Source organism: Sylvia atricapilla, chromosome 19 (genome assembly GCF_009819655.1).
Source record: "Sylvia atricapilla isolate bSylAtr1 chromosome 19, bSylAtr1.pri, whole genome shotgun sequence".
NCBI lineage: Eukaryota > Metazoa > Chordata > Aves > Passeriformes > Sylviidae > Sylvia > Sylvia atricapilla.
The window spans coordinates 3808114-3826461 of record NC_089158.1 but is presented as its reverse complement, the minus strand read 5'-3'; the positions used below and the strand labels follow the sequence as shown (position 1 = coordinate 3826461).

The 18348-nt window shown below is 49.4% G+C and overlaps 1 protein-coding gene across 4 annotated transcripts in view; it reads left to right on the top strand.

Moving 5' to 3' along the window:
• The first annotated feature begins 7501 nt into the window (after positions 1-7501).
• Positions 7502-18348, top strand: part of NSMF (NMDA receptor synaptonuclear signaling and neuronal migration factor) — a 44313-nt gene continuing 33466 nt past the window's right edge. For 2 of the 4 annotated variants that reach the window (XM_066332521.1, XM_066332519.1), the window contains exons 1-2: positions 7504-7624; positions 16101-16162. In XM_066332521.1, coding sequence (XP_066188618.1) covers positions 7518-7624; positions 16101-16162 — 169 coding nt within the window. In that variant the 5' untranslated portion in view covers positions 7504-7517. Of the gene's footprint in view, positions 7625-16100; positions 16163-18348 lie in introns of all 4 variants that reach the window. The other 2 variants (XM_066332520.1, XM_066332518.1) reach the window with 2 other exon arrangements.

The window sequence follows — 18348 nt, the reverse complement described above, 5'->3', positions numbered from 1 at the left end:
AGCAATCACTCATGCTGAGGTTGTGTCTTTTCTTTGATTAATTGGGGTGTGCCCAGTGCACTTGTGGAGCCACCACCCTCAGAAGCATTTAAAAGATAGGGAACCTGGGGTGGCCTTGGCAGTGCTGGGGGAATGGTTGGACTTGATGACCTGAGAGGACTTTCCAACCTCAGTGATTCTATGATGCTGATACTTCACGTTTCAAGCTCTCAATCCTGACAAGGCTTCCATTTGGGAAACAAATCTAATAAATAATAGTCATGGCTGAGTGCTGAGACATCCTTGTGGCTTTCCTGTGACCCGGTGTCACCTGGCCATTGTAAGGCCAGCAAGACCCGGATGGATCAGCCCTGTCAGGAAGGCAGCTCAAGATTTCAGCCAGCAGAGTAATAACTAATTGAGTGTATTTCAATCATGAGATCCACAGAAGGAGAGCAAACTCCACAGAGTGGAAGGAAATTGCATCTTAGAGTAATCTGAATGTGGGTAGATAATTAGGCCTATATTTCATGGGAACATTTGCTGGGCAACATAATGAAAAGGCCAGCAACATAATTTTCTTTAAGTAGTGTGATGCCTCCCACTGGGGTGGTGCTGTGCCAGTGCTGGTGCTGCAGTGCAGGGAGCAGGGAGAGGCAGTGCCCCGCCAGACGCTGTTGCACAGTGGTGCCAAGCTGGAGCCTGTGTTCTCCCTCTCTAATGTCTGCTCAGAGAAAGCTGCTGAGGCTCCTGCCCTGCAAAACGGTGGCAACCCCACAGCCTCATCACTTTTCTACCTTTCCAAAGAACACACAAGGTCTGCTCAGGTTGTGTTTGCAGTGCCAGGCAGATCCAGCACTACCCTGGGAGTCTCCCAGGGAGACTGGCTGCTGCTACTGACCGAGTTTGGAGCTGCTCATGCTCTGAGTCCTTGCTCATCCAGCCTGGGAGGTCAGTGGAGGCTCAGGAAGCGGCCCTGGGGCTGGGATTTGAGGAATACACAGGTGTGTGTACCTGGGAAAGGCCTTTGTTCCCAGTGTGTGCCCTCCCAGCCATGCTCTCTCTGCCAGAGACAGGCTGCTGCTCTCATCACAGGAGAATGCACCAGCCCTCGAATCCCCCCAGACTATGACTATGTGTGGGAACTAAGCCCCCAAGACCTTTTTCAATGTTTTTTTTTCCAAATTTGGGATAAAAAGCTCTGCTTTTCCCTATTCTCCACCCATAGCTGAGCATGGAGCCTCCCTTCCAAGCTTCCAATTTGGGAGAGCTGCTCTGGCTTGCTTTGTGCAAGAGCAGACAGATAATGTAAAACAGTATCTGACCTCTTCACAATGCTGGCAAAATTAGACGACTTGGAAAAATGCAGTTGCTGAGGAGGAAGGAGGAGAGAGTTTAACCTTTGAGCACAGGTAACCCTGTGCTCAGGGCATCAAGGGGCTGAGTTCCCCTCCCAGCAGTGCTGCCCTCAGCAGCACTCGGGGCTGGGACATGTCACATAGCGGAAGGCAGGGCTGAAAGGCTGTACCCAGCCCTGGCAATTACTGATTAGGTCTTTTACTAAAAATAGCTGGGGGTGAGCTGGCCAGCATGGGGTCTCAGTGCCCTGCATCCCAGCTGGGTCAGAACTGCTCACCCAGGGATCAGGACTACCTCTGGGACTGGGTTTGAAGAAACTTTGCTGATGCCAAATGCTTGGCCATGTGAGAACAGCTCTATGCAAATGAATCCACTCAAAGAAAAATCGTAATTCTTGGCAAGCTCCAACTTGTTAGCTATTGATTTGCTTCACTGATATATGGCCTAAGTTTAATTATACTAGTGTTGGGAAAGTTATTTTCTTACAGTGCCTCATTAGAGTGAAGTTTGGACTTGATGAATTTAACAGCAACATCTTGAAGGGACTAAACTGGCCAAGCAGGAAGGTGGAGAGGTGATACTTGAAGTGACCTTCTGGCACCCAGGAGACCTTGAGCTTCCCAGGCACTTGGCCATAACCATTGTCCTCAAACTCTTCTCCAATGCTGTGTGAATAAACCCCATGGCTCCTCCATCTGCCTCAGTGTTGTGGGTTTGTCACCAGCTCTCAGAGCTGCTGTGGCTTGTCAAAAGAGCTCAGCTCGGGCAGAGTGCTTAACGACAGTGGGCACATCGATTTGTCTTCTCTTTTTGTTCTTGTGCTTTGCCCCTTCAGTACACACTCAGGACAGTTCTTTTGTGAGGAGAAAAGGTAGCAGGGGGCAGGGGGCTAAAAAATATCCCTGTCCTGTCTTGTCTGTGCCACTTCTGTGGTCTGAGCACATAATGTTCCTGGGGAAACACCTGCACCTTAGCTTAAGCTGGGTGTGAGCCCTGCTGTGAGCCTGGGAAATGTCTGTGGGGCAGGGTCCCACACCTCCCTTGGCACTGCTGACCCTGGTACTTTGCCCTTCCAAGGGTCTGAGTGACTGATTGTGCTCCCTGCAGGGACCACAAACAGCCCCGGTCTCAGTTTGGACAACAGGAACTGCAGTCATCTCACATGGGCCATTAAACATCCCCTTTTATGCTGGCTTTATGCTTACCACACTGCTGAGTCCCTTCCCTTCTCCTGGGTTTATAGTCCCACCAAAGCCACGAGCCAGCACGAAGCACAAATGGAGCTGGGGTGGGCAGAATAATATTCAACTGAACCTGGAAGAAAAAGAGGCTATTTCTGAGGACAAGGATCAGTGAAGAGCCCAGTGCTTTAGGAGCTGGGATTGTTTTTCTTCTGTCTTTATCTTTGTAATTATCTCCTCTGGATGTCCTGAACCTATTGCTCAGTTATTCACTATCATGAGGTCCTTGCATAACTCTTCAGTGTCTCACGTATTTATGACCCTGAATGCCTTAACATCAGCTGCAAGCTTTGTCCCTTTTTTTTTTTTTTTTTTTTTTTTCCCAATTCATTTGCAAGATTATTAAGATTATTTCTGAATATGCTGAAGTGAGCAGAGCCCTGCCCAGGTCCCTCTGGGGCTCCTTTCCAGTCCTCCCTCCATTCAGGAGTCTGCCAGTTGAGAGCTCTTTGAGAATCTTTTGACCAGGTATTTTATTTATTTCAAATATTTTCTGTCAATCCCATGGTAGCTGCATTGCTTTAAGAAACTCGTGTGACAGACCTTTTTGAAACCCAAGCAGACTACACCACACACCTATCGACCCCTCAAAAGAACCGTAATACATTTATCAAGCATTCTTTTTTTTCTTCAGGAAAATCAACTTTCTTTTCTCCCTTGTGCTTCAAATGTATCCAAATCTGCACTAATGAGATTCTTAGTGACAATTTCACTTAGCCCAGGAGGGAACCTCAGACTTCAGGGTCTGTCTTAACCCCAAATCCTTTGCGTTTGTCACGAAGCTCTCAGACAGTGAGGCTGTTGCACGCAGGGATTTACATGCTACAATTAAGTAATTAAACTGTTTCACCTCTGAGCTCTCACTGGGTGCTTAGGTGAACCATCTCAGCCTGGTGCATTTGCGCTCTCTGGCTATTTATTCCTCAACTTCTTCTGCTGACACTTGAACATGAGCCAAATCCAATGCCACGTCCATATAGAGATGACTTTTGGCACAGGAACATCTTGAAGCTTTTCTTCACTGACTACAGATGCAAAATATTCATTGTTTTTCTGTTCTGACCTTATCTCCTACGAATGCTTCTCTTGCACCATAGCCAACTTCTGACTCTCCAGCTTCATGTGCTTGAAGAAGTATGTATTATTGTTTGCCTTTCCCTTTTGCAGGTTGCTGCTGTGACCGGTTTTGGCTTGCCTTGTTTCTCCTTTTTTGCATTTAAATTGTCAGGATACACAGTTTTTGCGCATTTAGACAAAAATGACTTTTCTAAACATAAAAGGTATGGTTCCTTAAAGTCTGGGTATCAGAATCTGATCTGAGACCTAGACCCAACCAGGTTTGAGGTTCTGGGTTTTCTACTGGACAGAGACGTGCTGCTTGGTTTGACAGGATGCAGAGACACCAGATTTGTGTGACACATTTCTCTGGACAAAACCCATCGCTGATTGGGATAGACTTTGCCTGGCTTGGCCTTCAGGCACCTTCCCCAGTGGATGGAGGGAACACTCCTCTGGCCAGCTGTGATTATTTTGGAAGGTGTTTTGGAGTGAGATACCACGAGAGCCCCGTGAGTGGAGGTTTGGGACTCGGGTGGAGGGGCTGTGATGCTCCACTCACCCCTTTTTCCTGTGTGTGTCTGGGAGGCCCTGTTGCCATGGAGAAGCTGTGGGAACTGTCTGCCTGGCTCGCCTGACTTTTTTCCTAGCATGAAGCAAAGGCATCTCTCCAGCTGTAAAGAGCTCCCTAGCTGCCTCCTCTTCTGGGGTAACCCAGACCCCAAACGCCTGGGATAAACCCAGAGGCAGGGAGGAAAGCCTAAAGGAAAGCAGGGAAGAAGCAGAAAGCAAGAGGGGAATGTGCAGGGGTGGGTGAGGGCTCCTGGGGTGTGGTGGAATGATGGAGCTGGGTGCTTCTCCAGGGCACAAGGACCAACGTGAGAAATTCCCAGTGGATCTATGGAAATCTTTCCCTGTGAGAGTGGTGCAGCCCTGGGACATGGACCAGAGTACGGTTTGCATATCCATCCTTGGAGGGGTTCAAAACCTGCCAGGCCAAGGCCTGAGCAGTCTTCAAAGTGAGCCCTGCTCTGGGCTGGACCCTCCCCAGCCTCAAGGAGGGAGACCTTGCTGGGGAACAGGCAAGGGAGAGCTTGAGGGAGATACAAGAGGCTCAGGTGAGAGCAGTCTGAATGTGAGATGAACATGGAGGCATCCATCTGGATCTTTTTTAATTCTGGGAATTGATATCACTGGGCACAGCTTTATGGAGACTGTAACTGCTTGCATGGCTCCAGTCCTCTACAAGTGTTTTGTTTTTTTTTTTTTTTTTTAATGGCTTGTTCAAAACAGATGGATTTTTTTTTCTCCTTTTCTGTCATAGGAACTCTTTGGTGACATGACTGTACAACAAAAAATAGGGTGGGGGGATAGTCATGAGTAGAAATTTAATCAGAGTCATCTTCTGGAGGAAAAAAATCCAATATATTGAAGTTGGGTTTTGTTTTGTACATGAAAAATGTCCCTGTGAGCAATTTTGGGGTGCTTCCAGGTAGATCTGGTGGGAATTGTGTCATGGATAGAGCAGACTTGCCTGTTAATTTAGAGGGTGAGTTGTATATTTAAGGAATATCATTTGTCTCAACTGGCAAAATATTTAAACATAGAAATAAAGAACATTTCTCCCATCTAGTTTACATACAGGGGAGAAAGTGTTGGGAAGCACAGGCTGACCTTATTTTTTAAGTATTTCCATGTCTTTATTGTGCACACATGGAACTTTTTCTGCTCACATCTTGAGCCTCAGGAAAGATACAGCTCCAAAAATTTGGTGTTCATAGTAAGTTGTTCAGATTATGATAAAATTCTCCTTGGTGAGGTATTTGTATCCCGTTCCTCATGTCCACACAAAGCATGGAAATTTGGTACCTTCTTCATATTTTTTTCTTTCTCTGTAGAAACTACTTTATTTTTCATTTGGTTGATTAATAGACCAAGCAGACTTAATTTGTTCAAATCCTATTATATTATACTTTCTTGCAGATTTTACTTTGGAGTCTATGGAGAGAGAGGACTGAAACTTTTCCCAAACTTTTGGTCTCTTCATGCAGGGTCTCTGAAAGACAGTGAAACATGAGCTTATGCTACAGCCTTTCCTCAGGTACAGACAAGACAAGGTGTGCCTGTCACTCCCTCCTTCAGCTGCCTCTTTTCACAAAGCCTGTAGGAATTTTAATTTTCTATAAAACTTCTACCCCTCTGTCCAATATTATTGAATGAATGGCTCTGAGTTCCTGGGATTCCTGAACTTGCCTGTGGAGTCAGGGGGACAATCCAAGTGCCTTTTTCTGTATGTGTTATGAATAATATGTAAGATTTTGCTGCCCCACTCACACAAGTGCCCTGAAAGCAGATTCATAAAACACTTTTCCAAACCCCCCTAGGGACCAAAATCAACACCCATGAAATTGATTTGGCAGCTGGTACCTCTCTGCTGTGAAGAAAGGCTGGAGGAGCTGGGAGTGTTCAGATGGAGAAATGAAGGCTCTGGGGAGACCTTCTTGCAGCCTTTCAGTATACAAAGGAGGTTTATAAGGAAGATGCTGGGAGACTTTTTATCAGGGCCAGGATAAAAGGCAAAGGACGGGGCTTGGAGCAGCCTGGCATAGTGTAAGGTGTCCCTGCCCATGGCATGGGATGGAGTAAGTGATCTATGAAGGTTCCTTCCAACCAAGCAGTTCTATGAATTGAAAACCCTCTAAGGCTGGGCTCACTGGTTGATCAGCTCCTTCTGTTAGTTTGTTTTCAAGCACTCGATGACCTCAAGGCAGGTGTTTGCTCTGGCAGGTGACACAGGGCACTGAACACCCGTCTTCCCCTCATGGCTCCTCTGCCTCCAGTCACTCCAGGAGCGGCTGTGTCACCTGCTCTGGGACAATGGTGGGGAGCAGTGACCTGCTCAGGGATCAAAGCCAGCAGTGTTTGTGTCAGTCCTTCAGAGCTGTGGTGTCCAAAACCCAATAGCCCGACCTTCAGGACAGCGTCCACCCCACAAGCAGAGGGAGCGGCTGCACTCATACACTGCCCCGCTGCGGAAAATAAACCGTGTGTGAAAACTTTCATCCGATCCATCAAAGGCAGGCTGCAGTTTTGTGTCAAAATGACTGATTTTTTTGCAGGTTGCACGTCTGCTTCCTAACAGGAGCCTGGAGGGAGCGACCCCCGGGCCTCCCCTTGCAGCAGTGTCTGGCAGCTGCTGGCTGGATACTCCCCTCAGGCAGAATCGTGAAATCACAGAGTATCCCGAGCTGGACGCGTCCCACCAGGATCATCCAGCCCCTGCCCCTGCCCAGAGCCCCACCAATCCCACCCTGGGCATCCCTGGCAGCGCTGGCCAAAGGCTCCTGGAGCTCTGGCAGCCTCGGGGCCGTGCCCATTCCCTGGGGAGCCTGGGCAGTGCCAGCACCCTCTGGGGGAAGGACCTTTCCCTCATCTCCAGCCTGCCCTGACACAGCTCCAGCAGTTCCCCGGCTCCTGTGACAGAGAGCAGAGATGGGAGCTGTCCCTCGGGAGGAGCTGCAGCCCCCTGAGGTGTCCCCTGGCCTCTCCCTCCTCCCGCGGCACACACACACTGCCATGCCGACTCCCGCCGCCCCGGCGGCCCCTGAGGCGGGGCCCGCGCCCCCTCCCCGGCCATGATGTCAGGCGGGCGGAGGAGGTGCCGCTGGCCAAATATAGCGGCGCTTCCTGGGCGGTGGGGCGGGCTCGTCCCTCCTCTCTCCGTCCCTCCCTCCTGCCGCAGTCAATGGGGCGGCAGCGGCCGCGGCGGAGCGCAGCGCGGGCCGGGGCCGCGGGCCGGGGGCCGGCATGGCGGGGCGCTGAGGCGGCGCGGCGGCGAGGGGCGGCGGCGCGCCCCGGCATGGGCAGCCGCGGGACTCGGCGATGAGCGCTCCCCCGGCCGCGACCCCCCGCGCGAATATGGGCACAGCCGTGTCCAAAAGAAAGACGCTCAGGAACGAGGCCATGTCGTCCGTGGCGGCCAAAGTGAGGTGGGTGCCGGGGGCGCGGCGGGCGGTGCCTCGGGGGCCCCGCGGTGCCCGGACCCTGCTCGCCCCCGGCCGCCTCGGGGTTCGTGCCGGGCTGGGAGGAGCCCCGAGACCCTCGGGACGAGCCCAGGCACTGTGATGCGGGCATGACCCGGGGTTTGTCCCTCAGGGCCATCCCGGGGCTGGGGAATGGGAGCTGCCGGTGTGTCGCTGCCCCGATCCCCCCAAAGCAGCCGCGCACGCCGGCGGCAGCAGGCGGCCGTGCCGCCCCTGCGCCCCGCGGACCCCCAGCCTCCGGAGAGATGACTTGTCTCCAGAAGCGTCCCCGCCGCCGGCCCGGCCACAGCACCGCAGGGGTTTATTTGCTGGGTTGGCAAAGAGCGTGTCAGAAGTGGGTTTGTCAGGGATGGATCTTTGTAATCTCGGGGAATTCGGAAGCGCGGTCCGTTCGCCCGGTGGTTTCTCCTCGGCTGAAATGCCGTGTGCGTGTCCGAGGGCAAAGTCAGCAGCCTCCTTCAAGGGGTCTCGCTCCTCTGAATGGAAAAACTGCTCTGTGAAGATCTGCACCCAGCACGTCTACCCTTCTTAGCAGTGTCCCAAGTCACTACATGCACCAGTTAAGGGATTTGGGTTCTATACTGTGCCTGTTCTGGTTTTGTGTTGCATGTCCTACAGTGTAGCATTTCACTCACTGCCTGGTCCCAGTGCTTTTCGATATCAAAGATGGGAGATTTGAGAAAATACATTTGCTTCTTAACGGTACTTAGGTTAAAAAAGCTGTCAAAGATGAGCTTTGCCTTAGTGACCCTTCCCAGATGAAAGGACCCTTCTCCCACGCTGCAGTGCAAGTGTCACGGCAGTCACCCGGTGACTGGGGGCATTGGCGCAGCTTTTTAGCTGCTCCTTAGGCACAGCTGTGCTGGGGACAGGTCTGTCACTGTCTCTGCTTGAGCTAGTCTGGCTCTTTGCTGCTGGGGAAAAATTGAGAGAAATTAAACTTTTCAGCTGCATTATGTAACACCTTCTTTATGTTAGACAAAATTGCGTTAGAATAACCTGGAGTCGTGTATAGGGCTCAATCCGTGTTGCTGAGAGATCTCAGTCACCTCTCTTTGTAACTCAGGATTATGGCATCTCTGCTGTGCTGGGAGGAAAGAGAAGTCTTATGGCTTGAAGAGATGTGAAGCTGTCTTTATCTTGCCATCTGTTTGAGTTGTAAAGAAATTCATCCTTCAAACTTTGGAGTATCTCGAAGGACAGCTCTCCAGGCAGAGCCTGCAACTTTTCCCCACGTTTTGTTGCACCCTGTCCATAAGCAGTACTGAGAACATTAATGCTTTCCATGGCATTCAGAGATTCGGAAGTGGGATTCTTTGTGGTGATGTCAGCCAGGTGCATATACAGAAATGACACGTAAAACACCATAAGTGCTGTGATGGGGTTCTGGGAGTGGGATTAGGCAGTCACACAAACAACACGCTCAGTAATTGGTAGGATTTCAAATGGCAGTGTGGGTGTTTGGGAGCGACTAATGTGTTTTGAACGTAATGACTTGTTAGCCTACACCAGGGTTGGCAAATGCTGCTCAGGTTCTACCCACTGTGTGAAGTCCAGGAGGTGCCTTGAGGGTTCTGGTTTGCTCCATACATGCTGTGACTGCTGACGTGCTGCAGGTACGGGTTTGGGGGAGCTGTCTGTGGTGTCTCTGTGAATTAAGGTGGTTTGACCAGAAAAGTGGATTTGGGCTGGGGGTCGTAATGCCCTTGAGGAGTGTCTGGTCACATAGACCGTGACACAAGACAGGTGCTTTTATGTGTCTCCCTGTTGATGCCTGTGCTAGAAATTCCTGATCCAAAAATCATTCGAGGAGGCCAGCGAACTTGCCAAGGGGCTCCCTGCAGAGCCTCTTTGCATGGAGAAGGTGCTGGAGGTGTCCATGTGCCTCCATCCTGCTGCTCCAGGCACGGCTCAGTCCCTGCTCCCATGGGCTCTCTTATGCTTAGAATTCCTACAGTGGCAATGACCCACCTGCTGAAAGGTTTCCTAGAGCGCATCATGCACAGCTCCTCTGCTCTGCCCTGGGTCCTCCTCCATGTATCTCCCATGTCCTTATCTACAGCAAGGACTCTGTAGGACACTGATAAGGCTACAGAGAGACTGTTCTGTCCACCCCATGAGGGCTGGGCACTTGGTCACCTGTGTGGGTAGCACTGCTGCAATGATCATGTGCCCTGTGGGTGTAGGCAGCTGGGGGGATCCTGCTCTTGTGCTGCAGGAGATGCCCTGGAATTGCTTCTCTGCATCTTCTGGGCTTTGTCCTGTTCATATTTCTCACGATTTCTCTTTAGAGAGAAAAATCATCTCCTGGAGTTCCGCTGCAAGTCCAAGTGACCATGGTGTGTATTTCGTAAGTGTAGCTGTGGAGCGGAGTGTGTGTGTGCGCACTTGACTGTCTTACTGAGCGAGGAGCAGGGCTTGTTATCTGGTGTGAGTAATGGGATCCAGGCAGGAGGTGCAGGCTCCCTAGGTTGTTAAAATCTCTGCAGAGCGACTCAGGGGAGTCTCATGTCCCAGGAGCATTCATTAAGCTCCATTGTTGTTGGGTCTTTTAAGCAGCTTCTTACAAACTAAGGACACAATTGCTCTGTGCCGACACTGTGGAGAACACCCATGATGCTGCTGACTTGGGTCTCTGTGGTCATCTTCTCCTCGGGGCTTGTGGTGCCTGTACACCTGAGAAGCAGCTGTGCTTGGTCCTGCTGCTCCAGTCGCCTCTGAAGGGCTCTGAAGGATGCAGGATGTCCCTGTGAGGAGGGATTGTTCCCTCCCTGCCTGTGCTTTTATTGCCCTGCAGCTCCTGGGCCCCAGTGCTGAAGGCAGGGCTGACGCAGTTGTCCTTGAGCGGTGACCTTGGTGCTGCCCCTCCGCTGACAGCCTCTCCAGGGCCCTGGCTGTGCCTGTGCTCCTTGGCTTCCTTAAAACTTTTCCAAGGGTGCAGATGAATCAAAGCCCTTCAGAAATGGGATTTCGTTGCCCTTGCTGCCTTGACACCTACAGGAAAACACTGGCACCCCAAATGAGGCAATAAAGCAGATGTTTTCCTGCAGCTCTGCTTTGTATTACGCTGTTCTTTGGGAGAGCATGATGGTGAGAGCAAACAGACATGAGGCTTTTGCTGGGTGTTCCAGAACCATCTCTTCTTGCAGTCATTAGCACAGGAAATATTTGAGTTAAGAGCGTGATTTGTCTTGCCCAATTCCATGACCTTGGCATCTAGTCCAGGAAAGCCCACAGAGGGATAAGAATTTGGTCTCACTCCCTTTCTACCTGCCTAGAGAGGGTTGAAGAGTGGCTTTGAACATGGCATTAATTGCTGTGAAAGGGTGAATTTTTCATTGATGAAATGCAGAGGTAAGTGACCATGTACCTTATCCCAGGCGTCTTGCTGCGTGAGTGATTTTTGGCTTAGCTCGGGGTTCTTCATGGAGTCTAGATTCTTCTTTTCTGCTTGTGAATTTTCTGATGAGCAGTATGAACTGTCTCTTTGATTGCCTTTTTCTTTTAACTTCTGCTTGCTCTTCTCTCCTCCTGTCCAAACTTTGTGATCACAAATTTCTCCGATACTGTGGGGGTCTCTAAGACCCATTGCTGACATCCAACCTCCCTTAATTGAGACTGAGAATTTTAAAATTAAATTTTTCCAGCTACCATTTCTCTACGTAGATATTTTAGAAAACTAATTTTTGTCAGGGTATTGTTACTATTGGGCTTAAATAACGTAGGTGTCAACAGTCTTTAATAACTGAGCTGTTAACTGTGGATGTGCTGGAGGTGTTCCCTTCTCTGCTTGGTGACAAGAGCAGGATTGCTGCTGTAGGAGGACGTAGGTCCTGATGTTGCAGGTCTCTTCTCTCTTGTATGCCTGAGATGCAGCACTGTCAGATGCTGTCACAACAGATTCCTGCTGCTACTCCACTGGGCATTACTTCTGAAGGAGCAGGAGAAGGTGGTGGGTGTTCTTTATTTTTCTGTGTAATACTCCTGAATAGTCTAGGATTTGCTGTGCTCTAAATTGAGTTATCTGAGGTCTTTCCTGTATCTCTGAGTGTTTCAATCTGCATTTCTTCACTCTGTAAGTGTCAGTTTGGTGGATAAATTTATGTGCATCAGTTTCTCATAGCTGCTTGTGTGCATCAAGGCCCCTTTTATCCCGCTGATGTGATTATTTCAGAGAGATGAAGGCCATTCTGTGCTTATTACGTTGTAATTGAGATCTCTGTTATTTGGCGGCTTTGCTCCTTTGAGCAAATCTCTGTCTAGACTGTCTGTGCTTCTTCACAGTTCTCTTCCAGACCCGAGTCCAGCTCTGACATCTGTGGCACAGTGAGTACTGGAAAATGCCCCCAGAAGGGCAGCTGCCTTTGCTGCCTGTGTTGTGCTCCCCATCCCTCCTTCACTCCCTGGAGCCGTTCTAATGGAATGCTGGAGGAAATGCTGGTGTTTGCTGAGGCTTGTCTGTGCTGGGTGGACTGAGCTGCACAGTGTGCTAGAGCCCTGGTCCCTGCTTGATGTCCTTTTGTTAACTCAAGCTGTGCTGACTGTGTGACATGCAGGTCTGGTCTGCCACTAAAACGAAAACCTCTCTCCAGATGAGTCAGGGCTAAACTTGTCCTGTCATCAGCTGATCACCTCTCAGTGCTACCTGCTCATTTGTATGCAGCTTTTGCAGTGTCATACACACAGGGTTATAGCTCACCGGCCCATGGAGCTGTAAGGCACCTTGTACTTCATCTCATTTATGTGAAACAAGTTTTCTTTTTCATTTCTTGCCAGTTAAATCATCCCAGGGTGTCTCTGCTCAGAGCCCAGTTGAAGGGGTTTATGTCCAGTGCTATCCGATGATGTGAAGGGACTTGAACTCCATTGGCAGCAATAGTGGAGGCAGAGCTGAGCTGAGAGAAAAGTCTGATCGTGTGTCTTGTGATAATAGATAAAAGAGAGCAAAAAGAATGGGATAAATAGAACAGCCACCATCTGTTTGAATTTTGCTCTGGCTGTATTTTGATCAAGCCAATGGGTAGCCAAGGAGAGCGGAGAAATGGCACAACAACAATCCAGGCAAGTGCTGGTGAACTGGGATGACTGTGAGGGCAGGGAAGGAATGCAAAAAGCTTGGCAAGGGGCATGTAGCCATAAGGAGCAAGTGTGGCCATCAGAGTCCCCTTGGCAAAGGGCATGTGCAGACATCTGTGGGAGATCTGCTGAGGCATGGCCAAGGAGAAGCCGATGGCACTCAGAAAGCAGGAATGTAGAAGGGAACCACTGAGATAATAGGCAGAATAATTAGTGTGAAGTTTCTGGTGTAATTGGCTGGAAACCCCCTGTTGCACACTGTTCTGTGCAGGCAGCATTGCCATGTGCCCTGGGGCTGGGGAGCTGTGCCCACGTGTCCATGTTTGTTTGCTCTTGTGTTGGCCTGAAGGCTCTGAGACCCACGGGTTAGAATGGCCAGAACCCTGCAGGTTCAGCCTGGGCAGGGAGCAATGCTTTTGAGCAGTTCCATGCTCCCTGACTGTGCTTCTTACCTGCATGAGAGCTCTAGGAAATTACCTATTCTCTGGGCATGACCTGTTCTCTGGAGCTCCTGGGATCGTACCCTCCTCCCTCCTCTGCTCGGGGAAACCAGAGTGTGAGGTTAGAGACACTGCAGCACCTTCCAGCCTGGGCTCGTACTGACTGACACTGTTTTCACCATGGAATAAGGTGGGCTGGAATGCAGCAGTGCTTCTCTGGCTCTGTCTTAGCCAGTTTTCAGTTTGGATCGTAGGAATTGCTTTGTATTGGTGTGTTTGAACCTGTGGCTTGCAAGCTAAAGGTGAAACGTTGGTTCTGATTTTCAGACGAAACAGCTTCAGGCATTGACAAAGAGTTGAATGGAGACAATGACAGATGAATTTGGAGCTCATGGAGCTTTGAACTAGTTACAGGACTATCATATTTCAGCATTTTTTGTGTAAATCACCATGTTCTCTCAGTGATAATTTACCTGAGAACTTGCTTGCAGTTATTTTTTCTACATAGAATGACTGCTGATGCAAAAGAGAAGCCTCAGAGTTTCTCCCAATGGTCTAAGTGCGTGCCCTGTTTATGAATGGTGTTGGTGATGCCTCACAAGGACAGACATTTCCATGGAAGACCTTGGAGTCCCAGAAGTTTTGGTGAAATAGATCTTGGAATCTCACGCTCAGCTATCTTATTAAAGCTGTGCTGTTGCTGGTGGTGTTCAAGGTCAGCCGTGGCTTTGGCTGAGCTTTAACCACCTCTGAGATGGAGTACAGGAGCAGCTCAGGAATTCTGTTTCAGCTGAGTAGCCTGATGTTAAAATCATAGAATTTTTTTAGGTTGGAAAAGACCTCCAAGGTCAATGAGTCCAATTGCAAACCAAACCCTGCCACATCCACCACTAAACCATGCCTCAGGTGCCAGATCCACACTTCCAGGGATGGTGACTCAACCACTTCCCTGAGGCAGCCACACTCCAGTTCCTAACTTTGCATTTGTGTGTTGCTCCAGGATCAAGTCTTGCTTTTTGCCTGGACACAAAGGCTGAGGCTGCCAGGAACACCCATGATGTGCTTGTCCTCCTGGGTGGGTGAACCACGATGGTCATCCCTTTGCTCTTCACAGTGGGGATTGTGGGCTGATTGTAGAGCTCCCCATGTAACAGAGCCTCTGTGTGACCATCTCTGGGGGTGTTAGGCACTAAGGAGGACAGTTTGGGCAGCTGCCACCCCAAGCCAGTGTCTAAAGGTACAGCCTGGGACTGGACACGTAAGAATCTGAAAACAGGGAAAACTTCAGCATTGTCCGATAGTCTGTAAAGATGCAGAAGCTTAAACCTTTCTTCTTGCACAGCTCCAGCTGTGCTGCTCCAAAGCATTTTGCATTTGACTGTGCTGAAATTTAGTCCCAGGGAGACTAAATTACTCTTTCTTCATCGTTCATATTGATCCTCTGTTGCTGGCTGTGGATGACAAATGGACTTCTCACTCCTTCCAGCCCAAGTCACTCTGGGAAATGCACTGAAGCCTTGTTAACATTTTCTCCTTTGGGAAGTGGTTCATAAAAGCAGTGGGGAAGCTCCTGGCTACGCAAGTTGAGTTATGCAAAGCAGATGGTGTTTTTGGAGGTCAAAGCCATTTTCCACTTAGATATTGAATGGCCATTATGGGCCTTTTGCAGCAGCTTGAGCTGGAAAGGATGTTCTGAGGCTGAGCACCTCTGAAGGAGGAGGACAGTGGATGTGATGCCTCAGTATGGAGAGCCTTCCCTGTTGCAGCAAGTCTGGTTCTTCCCCAGGAGATGCTGTTGTGCTTGAGGGCTGAGGGTGCTCAGCTTTTGGTTGCTTGGTTTGGCTGGGCTTGCCAAGGGGGTGGGTAGCTGTTTCATGTTCCTCTTTGCCAGTCTCCACCCTGGGCTGCCCAATGGCAGCTCGGCCTCATAGGGATGCTGCAGATCTTGGAGAGGTGGTTTACAAACCTGGAAAAAATGGCTGGCTGGGGGAAAACCTGGCTCTAGTATTGCCTCTCTTGAGTCACAGGTCTGTTGGGTACAAAAGAGCAATCAGAAGAGCAATTACAAATGCCCTGGCAGTTGGAGTCTGGAGGTTACTGTATTCCATGCCTTGACCAAGATCGCTTTCCTGTGTGGGTTGCAAGCAGAAAGCTCTTCCCTGGTTGGAATATTCATGGGTTTGCTCTCTTACGTAGGCCTGGATGTGTGATAAGGGTTGAGCTCACCCTGCTTGCTTGATTCTTAATATATTCCAGTAAATCCTCGGTCATCCACAAGACTTGAATCCATCAGAGAAGCAGGAACTGCTTTTGTAGGAAGTTGTGGGTGTCTTTTAAGCTTGTCCAGTAATCCAATATTGACATAGCTGGGGCTTGAAAACTTAGGGTTCAGGTAGGTAAAATGGGCATTAGCATCCATACCTGAGCTGTGATGGCTCCCAGGTGGGAGCTTTCAGGACCTGTAGGAGCCTGAAGTAGTGCTTGGCTCTGGGGTGGAGATGCCTCTTTCCTGGGGCTGCCAGAAGGGGCTTAATTCAGAGGGGCTGGAGGTAGTCAGCCAGTTCCTGTGTGCATCACAGATTTAACACAGGTGCCTTTCAGTTCTATTTTTTTTCATTTTTATAACAGAGAAGCTAAAGCCTAAACTAGTCCTGGACTTCTAGTTTCCTCCTTTGGCCAGGGGAGCACTGAGGTTCCACCAGAAGCACTGGAATCCTGGTGTGTATTGAGGAAGCCTCACTGCTCTGGCAGTGTTATTTCCATGAGTGTCACCTGAGGCTGAAGGAGTGGCAGCTACAGGAGCACAGCAGTGTGTTGCTATTGACCTGTTCCTTCTTTCCTTGGCCTTTAAAACATGACAAATCTCTCTCTTTCTCTCCTTGGCTGCTCCTGATGCTGGGACACAGAGCGGCGAGGGCTTTTGGAGAATACCTTTCACAAAACCATCCTGAAGGCAGAAACGGCTCAGGTAAGAGAACTGATGTGCCTTGCTTATGCCCATGTGTGCCTGCACCTGTGGTAAATGAGAGTGCATTTATTTATCTGTCATAAGCAGAGTGAGATCTCAGCAGCAGATAGGCAGGAGGAGTTGCCCCCGAAGGGGAAAAGGCAGTTTGGTGACCTAAGGCTTGGGTGGGCTGTGGGGATGAGTTCAGTTAGGGAAAAAATGCCCTGTCATAAATTCAGCCCTGCAGCTGATGTCATTAGGAGGAGTTGCAGCTGGGAAGTGACAGCACAGCACAAGGCTTCTGCACTGGTTTTTGACTCCTAGGTCTTGCTTTTGCTGCCTCATAAAGAACAGGTGAGTTAATATTCTATTCATTGGTATGAAACCCTGCTGACAGAGGTGACATCTAGATTTATTCCCAGTGTTTGCTTCAGCAGGGGTTAAACTGAGATTTGCCTAGATGAGGGCACTACATGTGCTGGCTAATATGTCAGTATTTTCCATGTAGATATTGTCCCCATCAGCTTATCATGAGTTCTGCTTGATGGACAGGAGAGTACAAGATAAACTCACCTGACTTCTAACAGGGCTGTGTCTTCTCTGTGATGAAAGAAAATATTATGCAGGCAATAAATTCATTGCAAAACCTACAGAAAATCCTGTGGAATCCACAGAAGGTCTCTGTGAACAAGTAACAAACTGTTCTGTGCTGTTCAACTGTTGTGCAGAGATAAAGTTATTAAACAGAATGTAACGTAGAGTGATGCTATCATTTTAGGTAAGCTCTGTGTGTTTAAGCCTGTAGAGGAGATGCCTCTTGCTGTAAGAGTAGTCACAGAGTCATTGGCAGCCAGCTAAGTCCTTTCCTTTTTTCTGGAATTTGTCTAATAACCTTCAAGTTGTCCTTGGCTGAATTGTGCTAATGTTGTAAATGGAAAGGCTCTAAGACAACATAGTGACATTTTCTTGGTTTCTTTTCATGAGTAACTCCAGTGACATTTTATTTACAATATTTGGTCTAAGAACAGCACATGGGGAGAGAAAGGCTGGGGTTTGGTGCAGCTGAGTTGAAGTGTCTGTGGGGCAGCAGGAAGGGAGGACTGGACAGGCTGTACAGAGAGAGGCTGGCAGGAGCTTCCCAGAATGGCAAAACCTTAAATATTTTGTTCCTTTTGTTATGGCCGTTTCTGCAGGTGCTTCTGTCACCTGGAGTCTTGCCAGTCCCTTTTGCAGTCCCCACAGCCCAGTTTCCAACAGGGAGAAGTGTTGGCTCCTGCTCACTTTGTAGTGCCCTTGTAGTACCTGTGGTGTCATGTTGGGGCCAGGCAGAGAATCTCTGATGGAGACAAGAGGAAATTGCAGATCTGTTCAGGTGCCTGAGGCCTGGGCAGTCCTGGGAGTGGGAGCCTCTCTGATGTGCACTTAAAAAGCTGCTGTTTAAGTCATCATTGTGGTGCTCCTGGTTGCTCTGTCTGTAGGTAAGGAGAGCATGGAAAGGGAGCTGCTGTGACTCCTGGATCATGTGCCACAGCCAGGCTCCCCAGAGCAGCATTTCAGCCCTCTCTGTGCTTGTGACATCCACAAGCTCTCTGGGGAAGCCTTTTCACCCATTGTCCCTTGGTGTTTCAGCCTTCAGATGGTTTTTGGATCCAGGAGAGTTTAGTTGCCACAGGCAGGAATCAAGCAGTGAGAGACACACTTGGAAATACCACAATACTTACGGGATCCTTAAGTATTCACTTGGAAAGAAATAAAATTCCCTAGAAATTACTCTGAATTCTGAGGAAGAGGGGAGGAAAAGAAAAGAATTGTCATTTTTAAGTCATCTTTTTAAATTCTGCGATGTATAACTTAACACAGTCTGTAACACTTCTTTATAAATAACCCCAGTAGGAAGGTTGCTATCCAATAAAAAATGCAGCGAGTAGAAAAATTGGCTTCTTTTAGTTCATCCCAGCAGCCCAATCACAGGGAAGTCACGTCTTTCCTTCCTGCAGAAATTCCATCTCAGGATCACTTGTGCAAGTTCTGGAGGTTTCACCTTTGGCTGGGCAGGGTGCTGGAGCTGTCACCCAGTGCCTCCAGGGAAGCAGGGGAAGGGCTCTGCTGCAGAAGTTGAAGGCATAGCACACATCCAGAGGGACCTGAATGGGCTCCAGCTCCTCAGAGAGAGCAGGCAGAGGCAGTCTGAGCAGGGAGGAGCTGTG